The sequence below is a fragment of the Cyrtonyx montezumae genome, unplaced genomic scaffold (assembly GCF_038088225.1).
Source record: "Cyrtonyx montezumae isolate F1298 unplaced genomic scaffold, pur_monq_1.0 scaffold_13, whole genome shotgun sequence".
In the NCBI taxonomy this organism is placed as follows: domain Eukaryota; kingdom Metazoa; phylum Chordata; class Aves; order Galliformes; family Odontophoridae; genus Cyrtonyx; species Cyrtonyx montezumae.
In genome coordinates this window covers 972,015-990,314 of record NW_027071859.1, presented here as the reverse complement: position 1 = coordinate 990,314, position 18,300 = coordinate 972,015, and the positions used below count along the sequence as shown (strand labels likewise).

At 49.2% G+C, this 18,300-nt stretch overlaps 1 protein-coding gene across 2 annotated transcripts in view; it reads left to right on the top strand.

Moving 5' to 3' along the window:
- CD2AP (CD2 associated protein) overlaps nucleotides 1–18,300 on the top strand; it is a 54,004-nt gene that overhangs the window by 8,143 nt on the left and 27,561 nt on the right. Inside the window, exon 2 of one of the 2 annotated variants that reach the window (XM_065730426.1) lies at nucleotides 7,240–7,400. In XM_065730426.1, coding sequence (XP_065586498.1) covers nucleotides 7,240–7,400 — 161 coding nt within the window. Of the gene's footprint in view, nucleotides 1–7,239; nucleotides 7,401–11,800; nucleotides 11,919–18,300 lie in introns of those variants that run through there. The other variant, XM_065730427.1, reaches the window with a different exon arrangement.

The following is an 18,300-nucleotide window of genomic DNA, read 5'->3' as shown; positions in this document are numbered from 1 at the left end:
ACGTGGAGGTGCAGTGTTGACCCTGTTCTGCTTCTGCTGTGCCTGTAGTGCCTTGGGGCTGGAGGCTCTCAATGGGATGTGCTCATTTCCTTGTTCACAGCCTCTTGCTGTGGTAGTTTTAGCAGCTGTTGTAGGCCTGCGTTTTCTGACTCACCTTGAATGTTTTGCCAAAGTAGATGTTATAGAATTACCCTAAGGGAAGAAGCAGGAAGAGGTATAACCCTGTGTATGGGACAGGGTCTGAGTCGTGGCTGGAGGGAGCGCTGCTGGGGTTGCTCTGGTTCGGATGCACGTTCCTCAGGACCCTTTGTGGTCCGTGGTTTCTTTGCTGATCGGATTAGTGGCAGGTCAGCTTTACTTGGGAAGGTATTTGCAGCCTTTCTGCTGGTGTCACCTCTCTGGTTTCCGTGCTCTGAGCTCTACTCAGACACAGTGAAAGGAACTGCAGGCGTCACTTCCTGCTGAACAGAATTGCCCAGGTAAAATGCTTTGACCTCTTCTGTTTTTACACAGTACTCTTTAACACCTCCAGTTAGTACAGGCTTTCCTGTGATGCCTTTTGCTATGCTGCCTCACTGAGGGATGAGCTTGGCCTGGTGGCTCTTCCCATAGACTCATAGGACCACGAGGTTGGAGAGGACCTACAGGGCCATCCAGTCCAACCATACACCCTTTCCCACTGCTCCCACAATGCTAACCCACATCTTGCAGGTCCATGTCCCCTGAGCACTGCCAGGGTTGACAGCTCCACTTCCTCCCTGGGATCGTGGGGGGTGTGATGGGAAGCAAATGTGCAACAGCTGCTTCTAGTGGGTAAGGTAATGGTAGAATATCCCGAGTTGGAAAGGGCCCATAGTGCTTGAATGCTTCTAGATCATTGATTGTCATGGCCAGCCCTGCTAAGTGATCGCTTATCATCTGAAGGATAGCTTCTAGAATTGTGGGGGCATTTGTGGGAACCATTTTCTTCAGGGAGGTGAAAACTGACAAACTTTCTGTTTCTAAATGTGTTCTGTGCACTCATACAGAGCGATTGAATGCTCCATGAGGCACTCTAGCAAGTGAAGGGAGAGCAGAAATGAGAAATGGTGTTACATCTTGAGTGCTCCAGGGCAGGCTGCGAGGCAGGATTGCTGCTGCCATGCTTTTATCTGATTTCCTCCACGAGGCTTATTGCTAATTGTCCTGGAGCCAGCTTGAGGAGCTGTCGTTAGAGATCGATGTTAGAATGGGAGTGGATTTCTCATGACTTGAAATAGTTGATTTAGGAATAAAAGCATGCTTTTCTTTTTTCTTCCAGTTTTTGGTGATTCATTTTCCTAGTTCTTTTAAGCCATTCTGGTGCACAACGTTGATAGAATTTATGGTTAAAAATGTGCATGGAGTCCTTTCTTGAAGATTGCACCACAATCCAGTCCGGTGTCTGGGCAGACTTGTTGTGCAGTGGCAGGATGAGGCCCCCTGCTTCCAGCTGTCTCATGGATAGTCCAGTTTTCACCTTCTGTTTTCTAAGGCAAGCTTATGTCATGGTAGCAGGATTGCTGTTCTAAGCAGAAAATGTCCCTGGTAGAGTGGGGCGATGTGTCATAGAGCAGTTTTCGGAGAGTAATGAGGGGCAGCAGATGAGCAGAACCTGACATGGGTTGTCTCACTGCTGGCTTGAGCAGCGCCTAAAGGTGTGTGGCAGTTGCACTGCGTGGAGTTCTGGGTGGGATGTTGGTAGCAGAGCAGTGGGAATGTCCTCTGGTGAGAAATGTGCCGTGCCTGAAGTTGGTCTGCATTCAGTTTGGCCAACTTTGGCAGTCACACGTCAGTTAAAGGAGTGAGATCAGGAGCATGAGTGACTTTGTTAGGGGCTCAGACAGAGCTCGTGCATCGCTCATCAGTCACAGGCAGCTCTGGTCAGTTGCTGATGTGCATTTGTTTGTGAGTTACATCCCACATTTGGGTAAAATCACATTTCAGAAGGAGTGCATTTGATAACCATTCTAGTTGGAAGGAGTTGTTGTGTTTTTGTTCTCTTTTGCTTACTTTAATCTCTGAAAAGCCTTTATTTTGTTTTAATCTGATGGCAGCAGGGTTGGAATTGGAGGCCTGAGCTGCCAGGGCACAGCACTGCGTGTCTGCATCCCAGCACTGAGCTCATAATGCCAAGGACTGGCACGAAGAGGAAGATCTCATGGGGCTCACAGGGAATTTGGCTTGGATCCACTCCGCAGCGTCTGCATGCCATTGCTCATCTAATACTGCTTCAAACCTAATTGGCCTTCCAGGCTGAGGGCTCTTTTGGAGCGAGTACAAAAGACTCTTTCTCCAAAGGGAACAAATCCTGTCGGATCCCGGCGAGTGTGTGTCAGGTGGCAGCAGGTGCTCGTGGTTTGTCTGGGCACAGCTGAGTCAGTTCGGTGTAGGATCTGCTCGGGTCCAGCAGTGTATTTCTTCCTCTTGAAGAACTACGTTGCCCAGAGTTTGAGCCAGTAAACCCTACAGAGTTAGGTTCTCTGTTAAAGAGATATTCCACAGCAGGAATAATCAGCTTACAGCTAATTGGGGTTTAATTGTACATGCTTAAAAGAAAATACATACAGAGGCAGGACTGAGGCTGGCGTGGCTTGCTTGTGAGTAGGCATGGGTAGCTGTGTGTCCCTGGTGTTTCTGGGGCTGTGCACGAAGTGCCTGCCTTCCTTTTGCATTGTCATGAAGGTAGAGCATCTCCTTAATGCCTCAAGTAATCTTTGCAAGGTGCCTTGCAGTGGTGCAGCTGTTTTGCAGGTCCTTCACGTGAGGTGTGAGCATGGTGGCTTGGAGCAGCTCATCTCGATGGGCACAGCTGATATTCTCTATGGCATGACCTCACCCTCCTGGCTGCCTGGAGGCTGTGATGAGCTGTACTGTAAAGTATGTGTAGTCTGCATGATTCCTTAGCTCAATGTACTCTTTGCCCATTCAGTTTCTTTGTAGCTTGGTACTGCAACCCTAATTGAAGTGTTGACAGAAATTGGCTTTGCTTACTTCTTAACACTTGCTGTGTTAGCACACAGCTGCCATAAAACCATACCTCGTGTGTGAAGCAGAGTGAGGCCAGGAGGAGGGGATCTGTAGGGTGAACCTGCTGGTGTTAGGGATCTGGCATTCATATTGCACATTTTGGGCATGTTTCTGTCATCCCAATGCTCATCTCATCCCACAGAAGTACTGCATGTTAACGATCAGTGTGTGCTGGGGGTGCTGCTGAGGCATCACAGCATCCCTGCATCAGTGTGTCTGGGAAGTACAGCTTTGCAGGTTTCTTCCCCCTCTCTCTTGGAGTGGTGTGGCTGTCCTGAGCCCTGTGAGAAGGAAAGGAGGAAACACTGTGTTTCCATCTGTTCTCTGCAGTCTGAGATTCCTCTTGCTGGTGCTCATTGGACTGTGAAAGGACCTGCTTTGCACAAGGTTTGTGGTCAGAGTGGTTTCTCCAGCAGTGGGAAATGTGGGGTGCTTACATCCTGAGTGTGAGGAGCACTGAACCCACAGCTGTACCCCAGGAGAACGCTTGTCCCCTTGGGGAACTGGTTAGTGTGGGCTTTGAGGTCAGCTGCCTGAGGAGCAGAGTGGTGTGGACTACTGAGGGAGTGCAGTGCTGGTTTGGCTGTCCCAAGCTGGATGCTCACTCTGTGCTTGTCTTAACCAGCAGAGCTTTGCTGGGCAGGGCTTTGGAAGCAGGGGCCAGAAGGTCGACCAGCTTTCTTAGTTTGAGCAGCGGGCAGTCACCAGCATCGCTGCTCGACAGGATGCTGTGGTACTGAAGTGGGGGAAGAGCCTGCTCTCACAACCACTGCTTACAGTGAGTGTTTGTAGGTGTGTTTGCATTGTTGGGCCTCTGAACTCCTTTATTAAGTGTCCGGTTGTGTGCTAGTGTTGTATTAGTGTTAAACAGCTTGAGCTCCCTGTTGTCATCTCACAAGTTGTAGGGATGTGTATGGGAACTGCTGAATCACGGCCTGAACCACTGATTGGTCACCTGAGGTGAGCACCAAGTCAGCCATGGGGGCACAGGTGAAGGTGATATACCTGTGTGGGTGGAAGGGGTGGAGCCTAGTTCCTCCTCTCTCAAACCCCATTTAAGGGCTGACCACCACCAGGGAAGGATCTCTTCTTGGAGATCCCTCCCATGTGGAGTCCTCTGCGAGCCTTGTCATCTTAAAGGTGAGCCATCTTCTCTTTTGTATTACCTGTATAACTGTTTGTATAGAACTACTTAAAATATACCATCTTCTATACTATTCCCTGGTGGAGTATCGTCATTAGGAGTTATTTACTCTACAGGATGTTGTGGGGAAAAGCAGAGGGAGGGAGCAGAGCTTTCTCCTTCAGCCTAGTACCCAATTTTGAGATGGTGGTGAAGAAATGTGTGGTAGTAAAAGGATAGGGTTGTCTTCTGTTATCTTTTGTCTCTAGTGTAAGTTTTGTCTGCTGTAAAACCACGTTCCCTTTAACTCTGTGGACGTTCACACACACTGACCAAGGAGCTGGCTTAGTTCTGGCAGAGACTAAACTTGGGGTTTTGTGATAGCTGTGGGGGTGACAGCGTTAATGAGGTTTGTTTCAGGCATCTAGCAACTGTCTGTTATGGCTGAACTGCAGTTTTGCTGGCAAGATGTTTCTGGAGGCCAGACAACTTTCCAGGGCTCGGCTTCCAATAAATGACTTTTCAGCTGGGCCAACCTGACGCTGTCCTGAGGAGACCCCTACAGAGCACAGCGTGCAGCTCAGGCTGCTCCTGCAGCTTGCTGCTGGACTTGTCCCCCCAGGTCTGCCCAAGGCTTCTCGAGGAGAAGATCTGCAAGGTTTTCAGTTATCCTGCGGGTCTGTTTGGTTTAGTTTTGTCAGTCATGCAGTGTGTTTTGCAAGAGGTCTATTTCCTCTGCTTTCTGTCGTTTTTTTTTTTCTGGCTGCTACAGAAAGGTCACTGGATTCTGACAGCAGCGTGATATCCTAAACCAAGTAGCAGGAATGTGGAGATGTGCCCTTTGCTGGATGGGCGTGTGACCCTTGGCTATTTCCACTCCAGACACAGGCAGATTTCAGTGCATTTTCAGGTCTTTTCTGTTGTTGATGTTTGTAGGGCTCCCAGAGGAACCTATGCCAAAGGTTTCTCTAAGAGGTGACTTCAGTCCACGTCGTTCTCCATTGTGTGTGTGCGTATATATATTCTTCCATAATACTCTAATCAGTATGATTCCCATTTAGCTTGTCATTTTACTTCCTTACCTCTTTTCCTGGTTTGAAGCATGCGTCAGCTAATATCTTACACTCATCTTTGATTTTTTTTCCTACACATGGTTGCTAGTTAATCTGACAGAGACCCAGGATGAAGAACTTGTATTTGTGCGTGCAGTAGGAAGCAGTTCTTGCCTTACCTGCAGTATTTACTCCCTGACCGTAGCCAGCTCTGCAGTACATCTGTTGGTGAGCTTTGGTCCTGCTGGCATGGACAAGGTGTGTTTAACCTCAGTGTTCATGCTGAAGTGTTAAAAGACTGTTTTTAATCCAAGACTTGGTCACTATGAACTTTTAAGCTACAGATCATCAGCTGCAGTTGAGTTGGAAGTGGAGAAAGCTGTGTTAAAAAGCAAGGCAGGGTTGGTATTCTGGGTCGGTTGTGTTGCTGATGTACGTATGGATAGATACAGGAGGGAATTCAGCACCTGAATTTCAAAAGTAAAATTGTTTAGTGCATTTTGTCTTCGGTACGTGGCATCTGGGGTGGGTGTCTGGGGGGTCTTGAGGTCCTCTGTCTGTTGGCATGGCTGTGTGTGTGCTTTACAGCTGGGTGACCGAAGTGAATGTGTTGCGTGTTTCAAAGGCAAATACAGAACTATTTCCCCAAGGAAGTCAGGAGGCATTTAAAATAATGAGATTCACGTTGACACAGTGTGGCTGTGATTACTGCTGCAGACTCTCCTGTGGGAAGGGGACCGGGTGTTTGGCAGCTGGGCACCGTGTGGTGGCAGAGATGGACCTTGTGTTCTCATCTGCTTTCCACGTTTACCTTCGCAAAGCTGGCCCTGTGTTGTGTGTATTGGAGAGTGCTGCCTGCTCATTCTTGAGAGGAGTACGCAGCGTGGCTTTATCTTAGGCTGCTGTGTGTCCAGGACTCCAAAATGGCAGGTTGGGTTGGGTTGGGTTGGCTGGAAGATGGCATTTTCATTTCCAGACTGCAGACGACTTCTGCTCAGAGCGAAGACAGTGCTCTCCCTTAAAGGGGGAGAGTGTGAAGAAGCTGCTTTCATGATTATTTTCAGGTAATCGTTGGGTATCGTTGTGCATCTATAGAATAACAAATGTAAGCACTGAAAGCAAACAGAAAACATCTACAGCTCTTCAGGACATCCATCGCTCAACCCTCCTGTGGTCTTGTCTTTGTGTGTGTTGTGACTGGGGTTGGGGAGTGTGGTGTTATCTGCTGTCCGTTATCTCCCCAGTTGAGGCTGGGTTTGGGTGAGGTCTGTGGGAAGTCCTGCCGTGAGCAGGATTTCTTGATGAGCAGTTGAGCCCTGATTTCCAGAGGAGCCAGAAGCTGGTGGTAAGTGACTCCAATGGGTCTTGTGCAACTAGGCACAATGATGCCGACGTATTGCTAGGCTCTTCTGAGTAAAGCGAAGTCAAAATTCAAGCTTGCTGCTTATTTCTCTTTGTACACAACCAGGTGAATCTGAAGGGAGGTGCCCTTTAGATATGGGATGCCAGTGAAGTTGGTGCTGTCACTCTAAACCTTGTGGTTTTATTTAATTTCTTGGATGAAACTTTGGCCAAAGTATTGAGACTTGTTTTTTGTCAGCATGACAGCAGGTGTGAGTGTGACTGCTAACGGAGCTGTGCGTGTGCAGGACCTGCACAGCTGGAAGCTCTCTGTTGGGCCCCGGGTACACATCCCATAGCAAATGCCTTCACCTATGGGCAGTGGTTTGTAACTGTAAGTCTGAGACTGGGCCTTGTGCTGGGGGGCAGTGTTCTCCTTCAGGCTTTTACAGTACAAAAACCCCACCCACTGCAAACAAAATGTGCTATTCCCAACTTCACTTCAATAAGGGACTGTTTTTATTTATTTTTACCTTTCTGAAATGGGTGGGGACACGGCAGCTCCTAGTCAGGCGTTGCTGGAAGGACACACTCCTCTTCGCACTTGCTGCCAGGTCAGCCTTTCTGTTCCCATTAAAGCATGTCTGAGTCGTTTCATTTTCTTTTTTCTTCCAGTGGACTACATTGTGGAGTATGACTACGATGCAGTGCATGATGATGAGCTCACAATTCGAGTTGGGGAGATCATCAAGAACGTGAAAAAACTGGAAGAAGAGGGATGGCTGGAAGGGGAGCTGAACGGCAGGCGGGGCATGTTCCCAGATAACTTTGTGAAGGTGAGCTGCCTGCAGTGACTTCTGCTGCGACTGAGCTGCAGCATAGGTATTACTGAAACGTTACAGCTACAAGCCAGTTACCTTTGTAAAGGCATGGAAACTTAATTTGAAGGCCTTTTAGCTTGCTTGGGTTTTCTGGGATGTTTCTGGAAGGTTTTTTCCCCTTTGTAAGCTCTTCCATCTGTTGTTGCTCGCTTTGGTGTTTCTCTTGATCTGCACCTTTGTGCTGTCCTGCATCCTTGCTACAGCTTAAGTTGTCTGCAGTCCCAGTGACCTGTGTTAGTGAGATGGTCTGACTTCTGAAAAATGAACTACAAATCTACACCTACAGAAGAGATCAGCTCAAGAGAGTGGGGAAAGTGGAGTCGTGGCTCTGTCAGCTGAGCTGTGGTGATATGAATGCTTCAGCTCAGATGGTGGCTGTTGGAAGGAGCAGTCACTCCTTCACTGAGCTCCCCCCTTCTGGCCCAGCCTTCTCTGTCTGTGCAAAGGGTCAGGGCACCAGAGGGATCTAGCTTAAAATACAACTGTGAAATCATACCACCTTTTGCATTTACTGTGTATTTGCGTCCTGCTTTTAGGGGAAGGCTTGGCTTGCAGCTGTGCTTCTGTTTGCTCTGAAAGTTCAGTAAATATAATATTGAGTATGCAACTATTTATTAATTACTTGTGAAGAATCTGGGTGTGGTGTTCTGTGTGTGATAGCTGAGATCGGAAGTCTGCTGAGCTGCCAGATAGCTCATTGTGCAAACTACGGGAGAGTTACTATGTTGATACCTTCCTCCTTTATACTTCATACTCCTTTTTCAATACCTTCCTTGGCGTAACTTCCATGAAGTGTAGTCAACAAGAATTTAGGTCACCCTGTGTATGGGGACTGTTGGCTCACGGCCTGAACCACTGCTGGATCAGCTGAGAGCACTGAGTCAGCCATGGGAGCACAGGTGGAGGCAGTGCACTGTGTGAGCAGAAGGGGTGGAGAATGAGTGCACCTCTCCCAGACCCCATTGAAGGGCTGACCACCACTGGGGAGGGGTCTCTTGTTGGAGACTGCTCCTTTGGAGTTTCCTGCTGTGAGCCCAGGACGTGGGTGAGCATTTCATTTATCTTTTGGTTATCCCTTTCTGCCATGATAGTCTTTCTGGTTATTCAATCTGTAAAATACCATTGTAACTACAGTGCTGTTTGGAGCTGTTCATTCTGTTAACTGTACACCCTGTCTTTCTGAAGTAAAAGTATTATTTGCCAAACAGAGACTCCTTGAAAATAGTAAGATGTGTTATATGGTTGAACCATAAGGGGGGATTTGTTCAGTGTTGTGATCACATCTTTATGCTGTGTATAATGAAATTGATTTTTCTATTTGGTGTCATGAGAAAAATGAAACTATTCATTTTTATACGTTGTTGAAAGAGAGAAGTGTCCACCTTTGAAAACAGTTGGAAATAATCTAGTTGTTCTTCTTGTGCCTCTTAGCAAGGAGAAGAATGCCTTTCACTTGTTTAAGGCATTAGACTTGTTTTAGTTCATTGTAAAATCTCGTTGAGGTCTCGGGCTGTGTGCAATGCTATCTTACTTCTGCCCGATGTGCTTTCTGATGCTCGTTGTACCAGTGACATCCTTGCCCAGCCCATAGGTGCTGTGTGTGGGAAGGTGTCAGGTGGTGTGGCTGTTCACACAGGGCAGCTCGCTGAAGTCACTTTACTCAGTGCAGAGGGGTCGGAGTTGGCTTGTATTTATATGAAGAGCTAAATTAATTGGATATTGTATTGGATGTTGTTTTGCTCTTCTCCAAATTCAAGGAGAATTTCACCAACTCTGATGCGAACCATTGGGTTGCTGAGCTGCAGGAAGGAGGTGAAAAGCAACTGAAGCAGAGCTGCACTTCGGCCCTGCAAACAAGGAAGGTCCCTTGAGAAATGGTCTGTCCCGTGGGTTACCTCACCCATCGGCTGTTCAAACTCTTGGCTCCAGTGTCAGCTGGGCTTCCTGTGGGGTGGGCTGTTACTGCTGTGAGCAGGAGCACCCTGCAGCTCCTGGGAGCAGAAATCACATGTAGCAGGTTGGGGGGACGGGGTGTGACAAGGAGGAGCAGGGCTAACGTGGCTAGCTTGAATTGCATGCCTTTATGAAAGGATCTGTGTTCCTGGCATGAATGCCATCTCGTGTGTTACATGGGGACTCGGCCTGAGTTTGTTTTAAGGCTAAGCTGTTTGGTTGATGGTAGGTGTATGTAAAAGCGTGTGTGTGTCAATCATCACAAGAATTGAATGGAGGCCAGTGTGTGACCTCCCCATGAAGAGTTTGGGTGGTAAATTGTAATCTCTGCTGATAGAACAGGATTAGCATTTGAAGCTGAAAGAGCACGTGTTACTCACTAGATCTGTCTGGCTTTCTCCTATGTGGAATGTTTTAAACATAATAAATACACAATAGTTTGAGTCGGACGATGCTGGACACACCATCTTGTTTTCAAATATTAGATGTTTATGAAGGAGGAAAAGGTGGAACACAGGGACTTGCACACAAACACAAGGAAGGACTTCCTTACTGTGAGGGGCTGGGACTGCTGCCCAGGGCAGTCAGCACGGCTCTGCAGTCAGGGCCTGCCTGGATGCCTTCCCACAACCTGCTGCAGGGAGCTGCTCTAGCAGGGCTTGGACTCCATGACCTCCTGAGGTGCCTTGTGGTTCTGTGAGCCCTTATATATCCCATGAAGTCGTTGATCTTTGTCAGGCAGCTGCAGGAGCACTGAGGGGGGACGGCAGTACCTCCCCCATGTTCAGTTCTTGCTCGTTTTGCTCTGCTCTTGCAGGAGGGAAGCTTGGTGCCAGGCAGCCTGCAGCTTACTGTCTGAAGGACATCTGAAATGTCAGTAGGAAGATCAGGCTGCATGCCTTGGTGTGTTGGGTGCCCCAGATTCAGACTGCTTATCATCACAGCTAGAGCAGATCCCCGTCCTGTCTTGTTCCCTGTGGCTGGGCAGGGGTTTACCACTGCAGGCCTTACCTACACCGCTCCTCATGCTTTGATTTTTGCATTGGGTAGCACATCATTTCTGTTCAAAATACAACGGAGTGCTGTCAGCTTCATTTGGAGCTGCTGCCAGTGCTGCAGGAATTGTTTGTTGAAGTCTTCATTTACTGTCAGATTTTCTACGGATTTCCACGTGGGAAGCTCTGCAAGGGTAGCAGCTGGTTAGCAGCTGGTTCCTTGCTGTTCGCAGTGTAGTGAGGGGAGCTGGCATCATGCTTTCATTTGGGTGTTAAGGTTAACTTGTTGCACAAACAAGTGGGTGTGCTGGGTGCTGTGTTAGCCCATAACACTTCCAAACAAAAGGGAATCTGTGCAAGTTTCCTGTTGTTACTGATGTATACGGATAGTGCTGGGTACCCTGCTGCTCGCTCTCACCGTGCTGTGTGTGTGCTGGTGTAGCACCCCGAGGAAGGCTTTGGAAAAGTGTTCTGCTCCTATGGCAGTGCTGGGCTTCAGAGTGCCTGACAGGGGTTTACTTCTTCCTCCTCACCTCGTAACAGAACGTACTCCCTCAGGTTTGCTTCTGGCTCCTGGTTCAAGCTTGCCTTGTTGGCATAAGCTGCCTTTCTTCTTGAAGCTGGGTTGCTCCTCTGCAGGTACGGAGGTTTTCAGTGTTGGCACGGAATTCTCATTTAAAACCCCAGCCTGGATTGTGTTCCCATACGGTCAGTTGTGTTGTAATGCTTGAATTGGATGTTTTGTTCCTGACGTCGTTGTTATTGCTGTTCCTCTTCCTGCTTTCTACCCGGGCAGTATTGAAGTAAACAACCTCATAAATTGCTGAAAGGAAGTAGCAGTGGCAATCCAGCAGACTTCTATTGTTTTCTTTGACAGGAGCTTTTCCTTTCTGAAATCCTGGTGGTGAAATGCACCCACAGCCGTCCATCTCCAGTCCGAGTTAGAGCAGTGTGTAATGCTGCGAGTGGAGCCTTGGCTCTCCAGCTCCTGCACCGACAAGCTGGAAGTGGCTGCTGTTTCAGAAAGGTTTTGTCCACGCACAGTGAAAAGGTTTTCAAGATCTTGATTGAAATAAAACGAGCAGCTTTTATCTTGGCGTTGTAGCCCTGCAGGCTGAGTCTGCTTTCCCTGGTGGTAAAACCAGCTCGGTCATGGGCTTGGGGCAGTGAGTCAAAGAGGGAGGGGCAGTGGCTAGATTAACTCCTGCTTTCCATCAGTTAAGGTGGAAAGCTTGGCTCTGGGCTCAGGGGGCATTGTGGAGAGCGGGCTGGGATCCTCCTAAAGCAGTGCTGGGTATGCCCACCTCTGCTGGCAGCAGGGCTGTGCTGGGGCTGCTGCTCCCAGGGCCCCTGCCTGCACCGCTGTGTGCAGCTGCTCCTGCCTGGCGCTGGGCTCCGTCCTTCTCAGGTGAGCTCTGAACTTTGCTCACTACGACATTTTCTTTTCTTCCTCCTCTGAAATAATAAAAAAAAACCCAACAGGCAGAACACAGGGTGTGTTCGAGCAGGCATGTCCCTGGAGGTGGTAAGCTTGCTTTCTTTGTGTTCTTAATATCAAATACTGCACGTTGATTCTGTGTTTCAGGGAAGTGAACACGAACAGCAGTGTGGGTTAAAAAAGCTGTGGTCGCTGTGTGATGTTTTCAGGTTTCATTTGGTGTATGTTGTGTGTGCTTGGTCTTAGAGCTGCTTGTGGAACAAGATGATTTGGTTTTGATTTAGGTGAACTTCTTCCCAGGGTACAGAGGCAGGCAGAAATTGTTGTCAGCCTCAGTGTGTGCATGAAGGTTTCCTTTGAACAGCACCTGTTTGCTTACAGGAGTTCCTTTCGTGTTCAACTCCCGCTCCGTGTGCTTGTCAGCGTGTAGCAAAGCAAACCCAAACCCCTTCTCCTCCACCCCAGAGCCCTCCTCCCCCCAAAGCTTCTCGCTGGGAAGAGCTGCAGATGGAGCAGAGCTGGGCTGCTGCCTTAGGGCTGCGTCCTTGCTGTGGTGATGGTGCTACGTCCCCAGCATGCTGTGAGTCCACAGGAGAAACTTTGCCTGAAAGCTCGTCCAAATGCAGCGGTGTCCTCTGCAGAAATGGCACGTGGGCCTCGTCCAGATCTGCAGCAGGGAGCTGTGGAGTCAGGAGGGATTGCAGGCCAGATAAAGGTGCTTGGGGTGCTTGTCTCAGTTCTTTCCAGCTCTCCTTCTCACAGCTGGTATAGTAACAACTGAAACGGGTGAATAACTACAGACTTCTGTACTTAATGTCTGTGTGAGAGGCCATGCTGCTAGGAAGCAGGCATAGGGGTCTTCTAGTCAAAAGAAGTGTCTGTGCTGAAGTGATGGAGTAGAAGGCATAGCTGTGTCCACGAGTTCCAGGTTGGCTCTTCAGCCATTCAGTCTGAGTCCTTTGCATTCAGATAATGCTTGGAGAAAGTGAAATGTGTACTAATAAACCAATCCCACTGGTCAAGGGATGCTTTGGTTTATGTACCTTTTCCTTTCTGCTCTGCTGTTCTGAGGAAGTGGATGTAGTTTTGTTTTGGTGGGGGATGAGAGGCTCAGCAGTGTGGAGGCTGCTTTGGCTTCCTGAGAGAGGGCAGGAAGGTGGGTCTGGTGGGAAAGCAGCTCTTGCTTTGAAGCTGCTGCTTCCTTTAGTTGTTTTTTTTTTCCTCTTTTTTTGGTCCTCTTTTGAAAATAGAATATGTAAAACTGAAAGTCACGTTACGTAATTTTGGGTTTGGTGCTGAGCACATGAGAAATGGTGGCTGCTGGGCTGTTTGTGGGGAGCACCCAGGCAGAGCTGCCAGGCTGTTCTCAGTCTCATGGGCTGAGTGGGGTGGTGATAGGGATTACTGTGACCGTGGGGTTAGAGTTCTCAGTTATTCATCTGTTTTCTCCTGCCTGAATGGACAGCAGAACAGGTTTCTTCCAGCTTGAAAATGAAGGTAAATGATTTGGGTGCACCTTGCTGATGATGGGGTGGAACCTTCCTTTCAAAGAAAACAAAAAGCATTGGCAGTTATAGCCAGTGACATTCAGATGCAGTCACATGTAGTAGTTCCTGTTAGGATTAGCAGCTCATCTCGGTCTGCTGTTGTTTATAGGGATCTTCCTGTATTTGTGGTTGAATCACTGGGTTAAATGCTTGGGCTTACACCAGGTGGGACCTCGTGGGTTCTCACTGAGAAGTTACCTGTCTCATATGGATTGGAAAAGCAAAGCTGTGAGGTGGGTTTGAGCTTAGTGTGGTCTGAACCGCCCCACAGAGCTCTGCCACTAGTGCCTGTGGGCCTCTGTGGTAGTGGGTGTGTGGGGTCTGTGTGGGGCTGGGGGTGGAGGAGCCGGGCAGATGTTGTCTCCTAATACTCTGTATCCACACTGGGATCTGTTGCCCTGTGGGTGTCATTGCTTCATTCCACAACGCAGTGTAGCTGTGCTCATTTCAGAGATACAACGTGAGAAAGTTATGTGTCTGTAACGCTCCATGATGACAAGCAGAAGTAATTTTTACATCTGAAACGTCTCTGACGCTGTCCTGGGACCTTCTCGTGGGCGCTGCGCATCGATCGAGTGCTGAGAACTTGATGGGATGGTTTGGCCACCTCTGCATGGTGGGCAAGCTCCAGTGCTTCACGTTTTGAAGGCAGAACTGAGACCCTGCAGAACAGTGATGTATCTGATGTTTGTGGGTTTCGTTTGAGATGCTGCACTCAGCTGTAGTGCTGTGGGAAGGACTGCCATACACCAGCAGTTACTCCTCCAAACAGTGCATGCTTTTGCCCTTCTTCAGTTAAACAGTGTGTGATTTTTATGACTTCCTTTCCAAGTGCTGAAGTCTGCAGGGAGTGTATGCTGCATCCACTGGAGTTTGCAACTGTAATCAGGCAACTGCTAAATGTATGTGGTCTCAGCCAGAAATAGGCTGCAAGATGCATAGGGAGCTTAGTTTAAGTTTAGGCCTTTCTCTATATGCAGGAATCTGAAAAACTGCCGTGGCCTTGTACTGTGTAATTACTGTGTAATGGTAGTGAGGGTTCAGTGACCCAGGCAGTGTGCAGTGCTGGCTGTATCCTGGGAATGTCTGGGTGTGCATCCCAGCACTGTCATTTCACTCTCTCACGTGTCAGATAAATCAAGATGTGCACACACCCAGTGCTGCTAAGGTTAAATCTACTTTTTTTTTTTTAACTGAGGCCTAATGAAGTAATCACTCTTGCAGACTTGCAGTGTGATGTCTCATGTTGAGCCTACCTCTCCTGGTCTGCCTGCCCCTGGCACCAAGGCCTTGTGTAGGTTTGGTTTGGGGGGAGCCTTGGTTCTGCAGGGGAAGCAAGCTCCTCCCTACAGTGTATATCGAATCTTTGGGGTTTTGTGTCTTAGGCTGAAGTCCCAGGCCTTCAGGCGTGGTGCTCAGTGTCACAGCTTTTTTTTAACCTTAGAGGAAGAGGCCCAGAGTGAAGTGTGAAGGTTTTGCAGGGACAGGAAGCCTGGGCGATGGTGGGCAGGAGCAGAGGGTGTTCCCAGTTAAACATGGAGCTGGGCCCGTGGTTGTTACTGGAGCACACGTTGCTCTGGCCATCAGTGCTCCCCCAGGAATGGCTCAGTGAAATGCTGATGTCAGTGGGTGCCATTGCCCCGTGCACTGTCCACGTTGCTTGGGCTGGAGCACTGCTCCCTGGCCGGGCTGACACGCTTTGCCAGAGCCAGGCTTCGGGCTGAGGAGCTGCAGCCGCGGCTGCCCACACTGCAGCTTGTTTCTGTAAGCCCTGTGACAACCACTGGGGATTAATGTCAGCTGGTAGTCTGTCCTGTAGCTTCAGTCTTGAACCTAAATGCATTTAACTGGGGTGTGTGGAAGTCCAAATCTAAAGCGGTTTCAGTTTTGGAGGAGGCAGAGGCGAGGAGTGATGCTGCCTTACTGCTGCTCCCAAGGTAACTTGCTGAGTGCTCTTCATTGCCTTGGGGGACCATAACTGCTTTCATCTTTAAAGTGATTGGTTTCTGTTTTCAAGAATAACTTGTACTCCTGTGGGCACTGCAGCGCTGTTTGTGCAGCTCCAGTGCTGGGCGATGGAAATGGCTCCAGGGATGGAGCTGAGGCAGCAGCTCAGCTATTTTTGTTCATGCTCTGTCCTTGTAGTTCATGGCAGGCGTGACAGAGGATTGGGGTGGGTTATTCATCTTCCTTTTCTTGCTGTTGTTAAATCCTTCATGTCTGGTGTTGTGTGGACAGTTGCATTTAGGGTGAGAAAACACTCCCTATGTCTTCCTCCTTGGGAAGAGGTGGTGGCCAAGGGGAAGGATGTGGTTGGTTGAGGGTGAGCTGAAGGTGTTACAGCTGCCATGCTCGTGCCTGACTGCTGCCCTCACTAAGGCTGTGCAGGCATGGGACGGTGGGCTCTGAAGTACTTAGAGGGGATGGCTTTGTAGTCCAGGAGCCATTGTGTTTCATTGCACTTGATCGGGGTGTTCAGCTCACATCTGTGTGTGCAGTCACATACCTATGTGGTGTTATTTTTTGCTGAAGCAGTTCTGCTGTATGTAAGGAGAAGGGATGAGGTGGTATGAACAAAAGTCACCTGTTTCCAATTGCTCCTGCTTCCCTAAAATGAGAGGCAGTTCAGCTCTCATCTCCTTACTTTCTGCCTGGTGGAGTCATGGAATTGTAGGGGTAGGAAGGGACCTGCAGAGATCATGGAGTCCAACCCAAAGCAGCTCCCAGCCCAGGGTGCACAGCTCGGTGTCCAGGTGGGTCCTGAACGTCTCCTGGAGATCCACCACCTCTGTGTGCAGCTCCAGTGCTGCATCACTGCACTGGGAAGGAGTTCCCACACACATTGTGCAGAACTTCCTATGCTTCAGTGTGTGGCCATTTCCCCTCGTCCTATCACCACACACCGCTGAGAAGGAATGGGGACTGGAGCATGGTGATGCTTATGCTTGAAGCATCTAGCTGAGGATTTTGACTTGCTGGGTAACGAAGTTCTCCGCGTTCAGGAGCAGGCTGTAGCCATCCATCCCTCGTGTCCCTTCGGACTGTCTGACCTGGTTTCTGCATCGTTGGTGCCCTGCTGCCTTCAGTGCCCGTAGTGGGGCGGGCAGGATCCCGCAGGCAGCTGTTGGGGCACGGTGCCAGCGTGCAGCAGAGCCAGTGCGTGCTTGCTCCCAGGCTGAGCACTTGATGCTGAGGTCGCCTGTGCTGCCCTTGTGCTGCCAAGTCATACATGCACGAAGCCTGCATTGCTCATGGGAACGCTGACAAGCCTCCTGTTGTAGTGGGTTGGCACAATGCAAATAGTGAAAGCTGCAGTGCCATTTTGGTCTGGGTGAAGAGCTCAAACTTGTTGCTTTGACAGAGATCTAAGCGCTGCAGCTGTTATAGGGGCACTAATGTCTGAATCAATTAGCTGTTTTCATTGAGCCCAACTGATATGCCTTGTCTCAGAATGACTTCCTTTGCAAAAGCGTGATGTGTCCCAAAGGTCAGAATCCTGACAGTGATGCTGAGGGTGGGACTGCTGGACGTGGTGGGTGCTCTGTACACTGAGGGCACCTTTGTGTGCCTTTGGAAAGAAGTGATATGGAGCACAGGTCTGTGGTATGGAAGTATGCAGTTGTGGAAAACAGAGATTCCTGAATTTGCTTTCCCTTGATGCGATGTAATGCCCTGGGGAAGGATAATGAATACTTAGTTCCTCATTGGCAGTACCCTATCTGCTCTTGGATTTGAATATTGCCCCCGTGGGTCGGGCTGGGCAGGGCCTGCTCCTGCTGGAAGCTTTGGGTTTCGTGTAAGTGTGGCACTAACAGACCCCGTATGAAACCCCAAGGACAGGTCTGCTCCAGGCAAACCAACAAATGCTAGCATGTCTGTGAGTGGAGCAGAACGGCTTCAGAAGGGGTTTTGGGGGATGGCAAACTTTGCTGTGGCCACGTTTAATCCTTTCTTTGTGAAGCTTGCCAGTGACAGGCTAAAACCCAGTTAGACTGAAAATGGCAAAGGGCTTTCAATGCATGCTTTAATGCAGATGTGCAGGGGTTGGGAGGGACCTCAGGGGGTCACCGAGCCCGACCCCTGCTAAAGCAGAACCCCACAGCAGGTCGCACAGCTGGGTGTACGTGTGGGTCTTCACAGCACTGTCTCTTTTCTCTCTTTGCTTGGAAGGTAGTCTCTGCAAAACTTGAGATCTTAAAGGCAGAGGTCTCTGAGCATGAGGGGGAGCAAACGCAGGATGACTTGGCTGCTTGCTGGGAAGCCTCCTGTGTGATGGAGGTGAATGAGAGGAAGAGCCGTGCTGTGGGTAATCTCATTGTACTCTGTGCTTCTGGGAAGTAGGACGGTGCCCAGAACTGTTTGTCACGAAGACACCAGCAGCTTTGCAGGGCTGTTTGGTTTTCCAGCTGCAGTAAGGAGCTTTCATGTCCCAAAGAGCAGCAGAGCTGTATCCTGGCAGATACGTTGCTTGTGCTTTCATCCCTGCGTGTCGTTTTCTGTCGTAAAGCTCTTGTTGGAGTGTTCAGATGGTATTAGTGAGTATATACTTACTGCTTCCATTGTTCTGAAATGCAATTAAGTGTTCTGTTGTAGCTGAAATATCTAGAGGGGTGTTTAACCAGTTCCAGCAGGGGGTGAATGCGGGATCTGATGTGAAGTGGAAGGCAGTAAGCTGCCAGGTGCTTGGGGATGGCTGCTTTCCTCAGGAAGCGAGCAGTCGGTGTGCTGGAGCTGTGTGGTCCTGCTGTAAGCACACAGCTGGTGGCATCCGGTGCTTGGCCTTGTAGGGGGGCTTGGATCAAATTAACTTCAGGTTATTGGAAACATGAAATGAAGCTGCTTGGGTACTGAAGGAAAAATTCTTCTATGGACTGGATGTTGAAGCAAGGAGTGAAGGATTTGCCGGTGTGTTGTCAGGTTGG